Source organism: Chanos chanos, chromosome 5 (genome assembly GCF_902362185.1).
Source record: "Chanos chanos chromosome 5, fChaCha1.1, whole genome shotgun sequence".
In the NCBI taxonomy this organism is placed as follows: domain Eukaryota; kingdom Metazoa; phylum Chordata; class Actinopteri; order Gonorynchiformes; family Chanidae; genus Chanos; species Chanos chanos.
This window is the reverse complement of record NC_044499.1, coordinates 45,631,283-45,645,230: the sequence shown is the minus strand read 5'-3', so window position 1 is coordinate 45,645,230 and position 13,948 is coordinate 45,631,283. Positions and strand designations below refer to the sequence as shown.

General features: G+C 38.3%; 1 protein-coding gene across 2 annotated transcripts in view; it reads left to right on the top strand.

The window, feature by feature from the left end:
• The first annotated feature begins 13,219 nt into the window (after positions 1 to 13,219).
• The window catches only part of dnah9 (dynein, axonemal, heavy chain 9), a 61,996-nt gene continuing 61,267 nt past the window's right edge, over positions 13,220 to 13,948 (top strand). For both annotated transcript variants that reach the window (XM_030775719.1, XM_030775718.1), the window contains exon 1: positions 13,220 to 13,573. In XM_030775719.1, the coding sequence (XP_030631579.1) occupies positions 13,220 to 13,573 (354 nt within the window). The remainder of the gene's footprint in view (positions 13,574 to 13,948) is intronic.

Genomic DNA, 13,948 nt, shown 5'->3' with positions numbered 1-13,948 from the left:
CAAATGATGTCCTGAACTTAAACATGAAATAAATATCCCTACTTTTAGATGTAATATCTTTGCGTTATAGACTAGGCTGACATCTGATAAATATGCTAAGAGAGGTGATCAGTTGTATGTCACAGACTAACTTAAGTCTAATGAGAGGTCAGCTGTAAAGGGCAGGTTTACATCTCCGTCTTAGCGTAGCAGTGACGTTCATCCTACATCACCAAATCACTGCATCATCACATAATCTGAATTATCCTCAGTTCACGAGAAGTTCACCAAAAACGTATTAGCTACGCGAATTCACACCGTGAATTTATTACTCAAAATAAGTGAGCGAGGGGGAAAATGAGTAAGTTCTACTTTTTAGAAAAGTTTGCATTACAAACCCAATGTTCGGGACATCTCTCAGCTAAAGAACAGTAGTGTCTAAGTTTGGCTGCTTGCCCACGAGGGACTTCATCAGCTTTAGTGACACAGTGGCTTACAGCCTGTCCACAATGAATTAAAGCCCAGGTGTCCAGACAGCAAAGCCAGTGAAATAGTGGTGTTTCATCTCCTTATGCATATACGTACAGGGTGAAGATGTCACCATTTGTCTGTAATGAAAAATGACTTTCTTCCATGACACACAAAGTTGAACCTGGAGGAGTTATTTTTTAACTAGTTTAGTGGCACCATAATTTGATTGATGACATTTTGACATTTTTGTACACATTTCCAAACTTACATCGGTCTTTAAATATTACTTAATGGACTGCTTTGTCCAAAATATCTGTCAGGAACGCGCCCCCCCCCCCTCTCTCTTCCTCTCTTTATCATTGTTTGTTTGACCTTAGTTTAGTACTTCAGCAAAGCATTACTTCATCACTTAACAGGATCCATTTTCTCCATTTTGATTAATATTGGTATGGTATGATTTTTTTGATGGACTCTTATTTCCAACTGACTTGGGTAGTAAAAGGTGGCAATTATTTAGGTAGAAACACTATCTCATTACACCTGCTGCACCTTTTTGGTGAAACAGCACAGTAATTAAGTTCTCACCCGACTATTTAGTCTAATTCATATGATAAATATTGACATGAAACCCCATCATACCCTCCAATAATATTACCTGAGTAAAATCAAACCAAAGTTTAAATGAAAGGAAATCCTGAAAAGCAAAGGCATTCAAATTGCTGAGAATTACCTTGAGTGACAGGATGATCATTTCATAAGGTGAGAGTCTGCCAGTTGTGATTCAAGTGTGTTTTGTATATCCTGTGTATCCTAAATCATACAATTCTGATCTCAAGGCATGCATCTTAAGCAGACACACTAAAAAAAAGAGAACAGTAAGATGATATATTCCTTTTGTTCCTCCTGCATGACTGGCCCTTCTATGATGTAATATTTCTTGAAGGCAATGGGACAAGCACCAGACACATGAAAGAGAGGATAATCAAAAGCAGATTGGATCTGACAAATGCATTTTTAGCATGTTTGCAAAGGCATGCCTCAGTTGCGACAGGAGGGAAGACTCCTCTGTGTCAATGAAACACATACATACACACAATCTGGCAGAGAGTGATAGTGAAGGGATGAGCCACTGCCCGCAGCTGACACAGGCGAGCAATTTGCCAAGTAACATAAAAGAAAGATCCGTGGAGCTATTGAAGTGAATTTCATCCATTTGGTTCTAATTAGCTCTGGCTCCCGGGATCAGCTCCGTAGATACGTTACTTCTGAACATCTCAACTTCTATAAACAACCGGTCCTCTCGTTACTGAGCTGACGGCTCTCAGGCAACGGCCCGCGGAGCCATGCCAAGACGTCTGCACGTTCCCTGCGTTCTACTTTTGACTGATAATCTTATTTTGAATATTCATTTACATCACACAGCAAAAATCCCTACAGTCTATGGAGCGCCAGGAGACATCTAAACACCATGTGTCACTGTGAGTGCACTCAGAGCATAACCTCAGACTGAAATATCAGTAGATCAGTGTTTTGCAACGGTGTGTGTAAAGCTTTAACATGAGTGTACTCTCTACCAGCCTCGTTCAAATATTCCCTTGTGGTCATGGTTATTTTTATTTTCTTTCTTTTTTCTTTCTTCTTTTAAACCTCCCTCTGTCTTACTAGCCCCCTTTATATCTCTTGCCCTTGGTTCCCTCTCTCCCTGTACTGTCTGTCATATATCCATGTTCAACAGAATGATTATTATATGAAAACATACAGCCCCACTCAATCTCTCTCCTTTCAGAACATCTTGAGCTACAAAAATAAACAAATGAGATTAAATTAAAATTGCTCATATGAATACAACCTTGTCACTTGCTCCAACTTCATCTCATCTCTATCACTTCAAATCAAATGTCCCCACCAGAGCCAAAACGGCTGAATTCTGTTCAAAAGTTATCAGGATATCCACAATAATGCACGCGTCCAACTGTCATAAATTCACTCTGTGTTTCCACTTCTGTTCAGCTATCAGGAACATATTAGGTAACTGCTAAAAGACTTATCAAAGCAGGCCTGGTGATTTAGGATGTGGACCTGAAAAATATTAAGTCTCTTTTCAACATTAACACAGAACTAGCCTGTTGAAAGCATGTTTTTTAACATTAGCCCGCAGTGTAAACCAAGAGGTTTAAAGTTTAAAGTCAAGGACAGAGAGGTACTCACTGCATGTCTTCATAGGAGAGCTGGTGAGTGGAAGCACTCTGGACTGGACTCTGTTTCCTGCTGTGCACATGAACTAAGGCTTTAGAGACCACAGAGTTCTCTCCTCCCAACCGGTGAAGTGCAGTAGATGATTCACTGTCACTGCTTCCCTACCCAAAGGGAATTGTGTGGGCAGATCATATCTTAGTTTTTTTAATCTATTGATCTGTGGGGTAGCCTGAGGATACAGAGTGCATGCTTCTTTCTTTCAATTTTTAAAGATCAACCACTTTAAGATTAACAGAAAATGTCCTCAAAATCAGATGTCAAAAAGAGCTCACAAAAATATTAACTAACACAAAATATGAGAATAATGTATCTGTTATAACTGTTTCTGAAAACTTATTCATGACTTAGCTTAAGCTGAGAGAGCCTGGGAGCAGAATGACAGGGTGATAATAGGCTAATAAAGTGAAAAACAAGGGCTCAGAAAGCATCTACTGTGAAAGGGACTGATTTGCTAAGCCTTATGCTTGCTTTCCTAGAGAGGCCAGTTTGGCCAAACTGGTAATAACAAAATAGAGTCATTTAATAACAGTCAGAAAATGGGTGTTTGAACCCAGATTCAAATGTTTAATAATTATAGGGCTAATCACAAGCAATTCTACAGTTATAAAGAGTCTCATATGAAATATTGGTGTATTAAGCTTGAATAAAGCAATTGTGACAGATTGTTTGGCATAACTATCCCTACGAGAATCATTCAGAGGAGCCAGTTTGATGCTGTGTTTTCAAAAGAGTATTTTCAGGCTCGTCTGGTATTCGCAGGAAGTCGGGGTTATGGCTGCTGCCCTGTTTGAGCGCAAATTTTAGAGTGTATATGTAATGAAAGATGTGAGCTATGGGGTTGTGAGGTATAGGCACACACAGAGATTCAGCGCAATAGAAACAATTTGTGAACCTCCTTTTTCTTCATAAGTCAAGCGCATATTTAACTGACATTTTGAGTACAATTTAATCAATTCCTTTCATAACGCATGACGAAAAGGAAAAGCCAATAAAAGTTGTAAAACATCTTAATTATGACGTCAATATCTAAATTTAGTAAGAACTCAAATGCTCATGTGGTATAATCATTGGCTATATTTGTTTCCAAAAACAGCCATAACGTCCTTTTTTTGCCATTTTGACAGACCACTGAGCCCAGTGTAAGATGTTATCCAATACTAACAGAAAGTGCTGCGATGTTATATGAAGTGTAATGGCAAAATAATCAGGACTTTTCCCTTTCCAGTTAAATTACACTCTAGCAAACTGAAAACATATTGCCATTAATATCCATCATGCTAGGTGGTAACAGAGACCAGGCCTCTGTATTTCCTCATAGTGCTTTCAGAATGATTCAGACTCTATGTCAGGGCACATGCCGTTCATTATAATGTGGTTGTAGAATATGGGTATGATCAGTAGGCGATTTGTAGGGGGATGGGGGGCCAGGGAGGGGAGGGGGGTGCCATCCCCCTTGTTAGCAAACTGACCAAAATGTATCCCTCTTGTTAACCTGCCATCCCCCCATGTACTCTATAGAGTAGTGTCAGTGACCATTGGGCCATCTCCCCCATTGGGCCACCCCCCCTGTTAAAAAATAACAAATCACCCTCTGGGTATGATAATATATTACAGAAAGATTAATTGATGACTTTTTACGCTAAAAGTGATTTGCAGACTGCCGCTTATATATATATATAATAAAGGAATAAACATGTTCAGTTCATATGTGCAATATGTTCAAGTGTATGTGTAATGTTCAATCTTCTGCTCTCTCGCACTCTCTGTACTGGTACGGTGTATGTGAACAATATGTTGTTGTCCTTAGCAAAAGGCTGCGGTTCTAGGTGGGATGCAGTTTGTCCACAATGGAAAATCCTTGTTAAATATTTTATGAGAGTATCCTTCACTAGGAGGAAGCTCAGATCAAAGTCTTCACAGAATTCTCTCTTGAAGCAAAGAGATCCATCTGCCATACATAGATACTATAAGGGTGTCTGCATTGTTTCCAGTCAAACTGACCTTTATTTCTATTTAAGTGTCACTGGAGCAGTTTTCATGAGTGTGGGCCTCTCAGCATCTTCGTGATAAATATCAAAAATGCTGCGGTGAAGAACATCTATGGACAGAATTATGTGTGCTTTGTTTGTGTTGTCTGTTTTCAATGTGTGTCTGACTTTGAATCCAATACAATTTAGCTTGCTCACCCCCTTAAGGCACGAAGGTTCCACATGCTTTGTTAGGCCCAATTGTTCAAATCACATTACTGCTTTATTAAATTTCCCCTTAAAAAACTACCTCATTCTGTAACAATATGCTGAAACAGCGTTGAAGGTTCTTAATGATATTCCCATGTCATAGTAATGTGTTCTAGTGTATTATAATGGCAAATATATGTCATGCAGAGAAAACAAAACGTGGAGGTTGGAGAGTCAATTCATCTAATAAAATGGTCCAGAGATTCTGGAGCGAGGTGTGTGCCTTATCAGTCTTAGATGAGCATTTTTAACAGTCATTTGACTTTCCAATGATCCTGGAGCACAGAAGCCATTTTCTTCCACCATAATACGCATAAGGTTTTCTTCTGACACTGCCAACATATCACAGTCTTTGTCTGTGTCTTTAAGTTCTACTTCAGAAAAACATAGATAAACGATAAGATTAGTCAACATTCTATACTAATTCATCTAAGCTAAGATAAGTCATTCAAGAAATCCACAGGAGTCAGTGAAATGATGGTTTTCTTTGTGCCTTTGATTTAAGCTACTGCTTTCATTCTAGAGGGTCATGTAATCCTCAAGCCTCTATAACCTGAAAGAATCAATTCAGCACTCAGTTAGAAAGAATGTCACATACCCCGATCTCTCCAGTAATCAGCTAGAAACTAATTACAAAATAATCACAAGGGTATTAATTAAGAAGAGAGAATTTCAGTGTTAAACTATGTTTTTATATAATATTCTTGTTATGCATTTGAATAGTCTCTGGATAAAGTAATGCAGTTTACTAAAAGTTACAAATTAGTCTATTCAGGAAAGAGCAATATTGTTAAAAATAGAATATTGCACATTTAGCACCTGTGAAATTTGATGGTTTTCATTCGTCCGTGAGGTAATATAAAATCAGAACTTTGTGTGGAACTATGTTGAAAATGTGGACAAGTTTATTTTTAGTTATCAGTTTTTCCTAACATTGAAATAAAATCTGTTAAACTTTAGAGCCTTTGACTGATTGAATTTACAGACATAACTTTTGTTCTGTGTGTACATGTATTTTAAGGCCCATGACAAACAGTGACAAATAAAATAGAAATTTTTCTTTCTGCTTTCCTCTGAATGTCTAAACATCATGTAGCAGTGATTTCAATATGTCAACAGAATACAACGTAAATTCCCAGCGCGCCAACATAAACACTGTTCTGTTGTTCTAAATCTAGAGGGACATCTTTACACAGCCTAAGGTCATAGAGCTTACAGAGGAATAGATTTGTGACTTGTCTTTAGACTACTCTGGAATCTTAGCCATTAAAGTTTAATATCAAAACAGACAATACAGAACAATACTAAAACGTAGTCTCATCAAGCCAAGTCACTTTCAGGAGTTTTTTTTTTTTTTTTCATGGTTGGAAAGCAGCAGGTGTTTACATTTTTCAACTTCTATTTAAACCCACCACTTTCACAACTACCCATGCTGTCTAACACCAGCGCATCGCAAATTTAATGAGACGTGTCTCCTTAGTGATCATGTAACTGCAAAACTTGAAGAGCAGAATATCCTTTTCCTCTTTATCTGTGTAGGAACATTCACTCCTTCCTCCAGAGTGTGCTTGTGAATGATTTCATATGGTACTTGTGTCAACAAACTGTTGTCAAATATCATCAAAATAACATTCCAATTAATATATTAGTGGGTACACTTTGAATGTTTCTCTGTAAAATGTGATATGAGAATGTTATATATGATAGAAACATTAATAGGTCAGAACTACACCGATATAAGACTGGTTGCACTGTAGAGTAAAAATAAATTAATAGTCAAAACTCGGCTGAGAATATGCCCACTGTTATGAAAGAGCATCACAAGATTTATGTTATAATTTATTGTATCACTCATCCAAAAAAAAAAAGAAAAAAAGGCAACAGACCCCAAATGATTTATTATTGAAAACTTACTAAAAAAATCCCAAACACCAATTGCGCACAGTGTTTGCAACCAAACATGCATTTTCTCTTAGCAATGCAGGGCAGAATCTTTCTCCCTGTGTTCATATTTGCTTTATACATACAATCTACACTGCTAAATGTTCTAGGAGTCTTTGATCATTCACATTTTTTTGCAGAAATAAAATTCTTATTCATTTTCCCAGCTGAATGAACGAGAAGAAAACCTCCCTCATTTTTAGACAAAATGAACAGAAGTGTAAGATGAAGGAGCTCTTCACTGATGCTTTTAACGTCACCCTGTCAGCTATTCACAGCAACACCCACAATGAGTGAGTCTCCACTCCGTGTGCCCTCGGAAGGAGACAGGGTGAGGGAAACGATCAATCAAAGTGGATAAACTGTAAACATGCAAATGACACATGGCAATATAAAATGGAAAATTCAAATAAACAAGAACGGCCCTGTTTGGAGGCACCGGTCCTACAATAGTCCTGCGACAGGGCATTTGAGTAATCATTAAGAGTCATAACTCACAACCAGAGAAGTTTAAATAAACAGTATACTTCTGCAGGCATATACACACACACTCTACATTTACTTTAGCCATGTCACTGGGATACTGGAGGGTAGACAGCCCGAGCCAGCTTATAATATTTGGTGTCTTCCACTGAATGTCGTTTGTGGTGCGGTTTGGGTTTCAGTTCAAATGTTGCATTTATTACTTTCTTTAGATTATTTGCCTTTGATAAACAAAAAACAGTAATAAATCTTCTCTGGACATTCATTTAGATTTTCCCAAAAGATATTTTTTATGAATAACTTCTTAGCAGTACAATAGAAATATGTGTGATATTTTACAAACTGTGCACACAGCAGTATGAAGAATGACATAATACAACAAACACAAACATCAGAATAAACAGTCCTAATCCTGTTCATAAAATGTTTATCAGGAATTTCTGATCATGTTTATATTCTTTTGTTCAAAAACATTTAGATGGGCATTTCTCAAGGCATAGTAATACTTTTAATGATGTGTCAAATATCTAGTCCGCATACTAGCAGAAACTTTGAAATGTTTGAAATGATTTGTATACAATCTCTGGATCAAAATTACAGTGGGTAGAAATGTGCTTTGGGAACAGTCTAGTCACTTCACAGCAAACATTATGTTTGCAGATCTTCTCTTCTTAAGTATACAACAGTCCTTCATCAGTCCATCAGACCACAGGGCCTTCATCTCTGATTTATCTTATTGCTTTATGCGGTTGATCGCTTTATGCGGTTGATGGTTCGTCTGCAGCAGAAATGGTATGATGGTTTATGTAATCTGCTGCATAACATAGGATGATCATGTCTGAGGGATTTTATAACTAGCTATTACTCCAGAAATTTGCAAAAATCAAAGCAATAAATCTTTAAAATTGCACAGTGAAGGTACCTATTTACGAGTTAACTCTGAATCCTGGCATAACATTCATCATAGTGTCGCAGACATGTAAACGTTGTTGTTTTAGCATCAGATAATTAAGGAAGGGTCGTGTTTTGTCACTTGGATAACACTGAAAAATTACATCTCTGGGCCTGAACGTCTGTCCCAGTAGGGTTTGCAAGAGGACTGCAACATGTGCTCTTCTGTTTCACCTCAAACCAGCCTTCATTTTTTACCTCTGGTGGTTTGCTTAGTGCTTCTGAGCCTTGTGTCCAGTCCAAGGGAAAAATCTTTGTTATAGATCCAGAATTGATTTATAAAATCGTAAACTGGTCCCGTTCCAGGAACATTCTCCATACTGACCTCATGAACAAATTCCTCACTTTAATTGTGCTCTAATTGGGCCTGATTACATGGCTATTACGCAGAGTTCAGAGACAAAAAAAAAAGAAAAAAAAAGTCGCAAGGTCCTCCCATGGGTTAGGTAATGCAGACGTCAGTTGCTCTAATGTATTACAGGTAAGGCGTCAGCTTAGCTTAAAGCCCACTGGATTCTCTGTCAGAGCAAACTGGAATGTGTTGAACGTCAGAGCGAATGGTCCTCGTTTATGATATTCAACATTCTCACTGCTCCCTGACACCAATCAAGACTTTTTTTTTCAAATTTGATATTAACCAGTTTTCTTTTTATTGTTTTTGGTGGCATTTTGCATCACATTTCCAATTTTCTTTCAGAAACTATGTTTACTCATTTTTCAAATGGTAATGAGCATATTTATAATATTTATTTTAATGTTCTGTCTAAATATATTAGTGAAAGAAAAAGAAAGAAACACATTTCTGCATGTCTTGATTTCTTTTTAGGGGAAAAAATGATGATTTATTGGTCAGATTGCAGATTATGTTTGTCTGCGTATATTGGCGTCCATCGAGGGCTTTGAGTGTTTGTGATACATCTTTATGTGTTACAGTGTAGATGTTCTGTGTGGTATGTGCATGTGTGTCTATGGGCATTGGAGAGTCTACAGTGGACACTATTGATGAAAGGTGCACATATCCATCATGCTTTGAAAAAAATGTGATTCATTAAAAAGTTGGAGATGTGTGTGGACTTGAGGTGGAATGGGGGTCTTTCTTGGCCAAGAAAACTGCTTCATCTAAGTGCCAACATGTTGTAAAACATTTCCTTAGAGCCAGTTAGAGCATGTTGGGCATCTGTTCACACAAGGCTGGCCCTTGTTTAAAATCAAATAAAGCACTTTCACTGCATTTTCATTGACATAACGCTGAGAGAATTTGAAACAGGACTCCATTTCTGTAATTCCTGAACTTTCAGCTCTGACCTCTATAGCTGTGATGTTAATGCCACTTGCTCTGCACATTCAGCTGGGCCCCGGAGGTCAGCAGTTTTTCTGTTATCATTGTGAGTTACATCATGTCTCAAGTCAAACTAAGTTATTGGGAGGCAGTGTCTCTGACACAACTGACCCAGGTGGTGAAATGACTTCACTGCTTAGATCACCGAGAGTAAATATACGTACTTACTCTCCCCGTTGGTTAAATTCATGTCATATTTATAACTGTAGTACATTTTACTGAATAGGCACCGTCCTTTTCTTTTTGCCTCCTAATGCTGAATGACAGCAATTTATTAATGTTCTTCATGTTCAGTACTAAGCTACTTTTCAGTACATCAATTTGAAATACATAACCCCTACCCCCTTAAAAAAAAAAAAAAAAAAAAAAAATCAAATTTTACTCAGAGATCACAAGGAGTCTTAATAAGCCAAAGGTTTTATGTGCGAAATTTGGAAGGGCTTCCATCACTGAATGTGTAAAATAAACTTGTTATTTATGTCATAGTGAAGGTCCCCAGACAGCCATTACTAACCCAATATCCTGTTTCAGAGTGAGTCTCGCTCTAGCCTGTTGGTCTTGGCCATTCACCAAAGCGTGAAAGTATGAAAATTGTCCAGTCATGGCCTGAAGCACTTGAAACCACCAATGTTCCAGAGCCCTGCACATGTGTTTAAATGAAACTTACTAAGATAGTGTGCTGCACAACTACAACTATTTGTGGCTATTGGCCCATGCTACATATTTCAGTGACCACAATAGTCATTATAGCTATGCCAGGGCATAGATAAACAACGTTTACTTCCTCCAGGCATTTTATCAGCCTTTCTCATACTCACAGGCCCCAAACCTCCCCCTTACACTACTAGACGTGTCAAGCCCCTATGGAGTACACAGAGGCCAGAAATAGCTCTGACATGTATCGTAGCGGACGTGGAAACAAAAGCCATTAGAGCAGGTCTCACTCAGTGGGATTGCCTTTCTACTTCTCAGTCAGGGGCTTAAGAAGTCCTCAGCTTTGGGAGAGCCCCTAGCCACACATTCTGACAATACACCAATCCTTTAACCCAAATACTGCTAAAGCAGACTGCAGCTGGAATAGTATCAACACAGAGGACAAAATACCTATTTCATAGAGTGAGAATGTGAGCAGAATTAAGAAATTAGGTGGCAGGTTTCACTTTGTGTTATTTTAGAGTATAAACAAGCTCCATAATGAACTAAAAGTTTGGTTTGGGGTATTTAATTACTGCTAACAAAAAAAATTTCTAATGATATTTGAGCTCTCCACAGAGAGCAGCAGGATCTTTATTGTTTTAACTTTGCAGGAGGTTATGTAGTAAGGATGTCAGTCATTTCTGAGCTTTGGTTGCTGATTTGGTGAAATGAGCTCTACACATTGAAAAAACTGAAGCGCCGGCATACAAAACAGTTGAATTCCTTCAGCATGCGCTCTCATTACCTTACTATTGTTAAGCAAATAAGTCATTAAGTATAAGTAGATTCTGTGTGCGTTTCTAAGTTTCCCTGAGGATCCATTGCACCACTTTCTCGCCTAGTGTATTATGCAGTTGTTGTTACAGCCCCCTCTAGTGTTTGTAAATGGTACAGTGTCATGTAAATTGGAGGCAAGTCATTTAATTGGTAATCTTTGTCACATTAAAAGGTTTCCTCTTACTCATGAACAAATTAGTTTACAATGATGTGATAACAACAGAGTACAACTAATGCATTTTCCCCTTTTAAGAATCACTGTGCATCTGAACATGTTGGATGAAATGGAAATAACAAAAGGCCATACTTCAAATATATTTCTTTGCTTAAGACAACCGGACGCTACCGCTTGATCAGTTTACACAGACATGCGGGTTACTGGCTAATTTCAAGTTGTATTTATTTTTGTTCACAATAATTCCAATGCTAATGTGTTGTTGCCCCATCCTTCTGCTAATTTCCATTGAAAATATGGATTCCAGCTACAAAGCAAAACAGAGAAGCAGATGTTTGGAACCTATGCCATGGTTTTAGGGCTACAGCTGCCTTCTGAAACGTAGAGATGGAAGTTTAAGACGGACTTATTCATTTGGTATGTGGCAGTTGTTTTGATAGCTGTGTGGTCTGTGCAGTTCTTTGCCAATTCGTCAGGTAATGTTGACACGAGTATCTTATCTAAAATTACATTTCATTTCTATATTAAACTGGTAGGTTTGAAAAACACTATGCTGTATTATCAAAACATTTCTTTACCATTTCTTTTGAGGATAAAACTCTGCTCTAAAAGTGTTGTCTTAGTTCACTGTACGTCTGATGTTGGCATGTCAATGCAATCCAGCATATACCTGTCAGCAGTCTCTATGTACTATGCAATAGAAATTGAGTTTCAGCTACATATCTCTCATCTCTCATAGGGTGACTAATACCCTCCTCAGTTCCTTATGAATTCAGTAATTTACAGTCATATCCCACACTGACTCACTGACTCAGACATTGGTGTCAGACATAACTACCCAGAAAACCACCCTGCAAGCATTTAAGAACAGCACACTCCTATCACTACAGAGAAGCGTCTTTGATTCTTAAATGGAAAGGCCAACTTCAATGACGAGCTTTGGTCTGTCATCCTAATCTTCAAAGAGGTGGCCTGAACCCCCATGGTTTGTTGGGTTCACGGGATACTCATGCATTGTGGCCCACCATGGTCATAGCCAGAGGTCACTTTTGTCTTTGAACTGGAACAAAAGAATACAAGGAAAACACTTTTGTATCATTGTTCTGATAATTTAGTTTAAGGTCATTACCATAACAATATATAAACAAATGATTTCTAATTTCTTTTGCCAAGTATGTTATGTTTTTTGTTCAGGGAGATGCATTGATTTTTATGTTTATATAAAGCAGGAAAGCAAAATCTGTCTGGTGAAATGATAACATATTTTAAAGCTTCACCAGAAGAAAAGGCCAACTTATGACCCCTGCATTCATATATACAGAGATAATGTTATTTGCTTTCAGATCCCCCATTCTCCCCCAGCCAGTTTGCTATATTCGCTTTGGAACCTTTATCTTATCTCCTGTGCTTCACTTGGGAGAAACTGCCCTTCTAATGGACACTCTTTCAGTGCCATCCAATGGTACGCCATGGTATTGCACACGACGCGTGTGTGAGTAACTAATAAACATAATAACTTAACAACTAAGATGTTTGAATAAAATTGATCTAAAACATTGCTAATATTGTACTTAGGTAAACACTCAGGGAAATGGAGAAAAGTATAACAGTTTCCCATGAGGCAAAGTGGTCTGAACGGAGGGAAAATCACCATAGCGAGGTTATGTTTGAAGTCGAATTAAGTTTGAAATCCAGAGGTATTCAAGGCGAACAGAAGCCCAGAACAGTTACCATGCAATCATCGATCCATTCACCTGTGAAAAGAACTGGTTTAGCGTCTGTGAGTCGATTTCGTCCCATCGCAACAGCAGAGTCATTAATGCAAACAGAGGGTTACTATGGAGGCAAGGGGCCAACCGGTTAACACAAACCCAACGCCGGTCAATGATCACTGCGACCACTAAGACCGAGAAAATGGACGAGGACTCACCCGCAGTTGATAAAAGATTCGAATTCATAGAAGAATACGTGTTAAAGACAATGAAACTGAAATCTGACAGGTGGCAAAAATGCATTGCCATGGAAGAGCAGAAACAAGTGATTCAAGACTTTTTGGATAAATCTGATCAAACTACTCTTGTTGTGTCCTTAAACGCTGCAGGACAGTTAATTCCCTCTTTTGGATTTTCAGGAACTGCGAAGAACAAAGGCGTTTATTTCTTCAAACTATGCAAAACTACACTTACTCCGGAGTTAATGAAGAGTATTTTAATTTATGGGGACATGTCCTATTCCCCGCTCGAGCAGTTCTCCGCACTTGTGGAGGAGGTAAGTTTCTCCTCGGGTTGGGCTTACTCAACGCATAGCATAGTGGCTACCACCGCTACCTGCGTATTTAGTTTCCCTAGGTCCCAAAGAGTGAGCTGGATCATTTTATTCTCATGATAGTCAGTTATTACCGCATTTCAGTCGGTCACCAAAGTTTTCTAAACCCAGCCAGAATTCCTTGGTGAGTGACATGGTCGAAAAACTGCACGAATGAAAGTTCATTGGCTCCATGGTTACAGCCGCACAATGTGTTAAGAAGTTCACATGCTGTTAAAATGAAGTCTCAAGTAAGGTGTAGATAGAAACCAGCATATCCACAAGGGATCGCGCTGTTCAACGCTTTTCCTCATTCACAATTAACCTGTATCATTGACT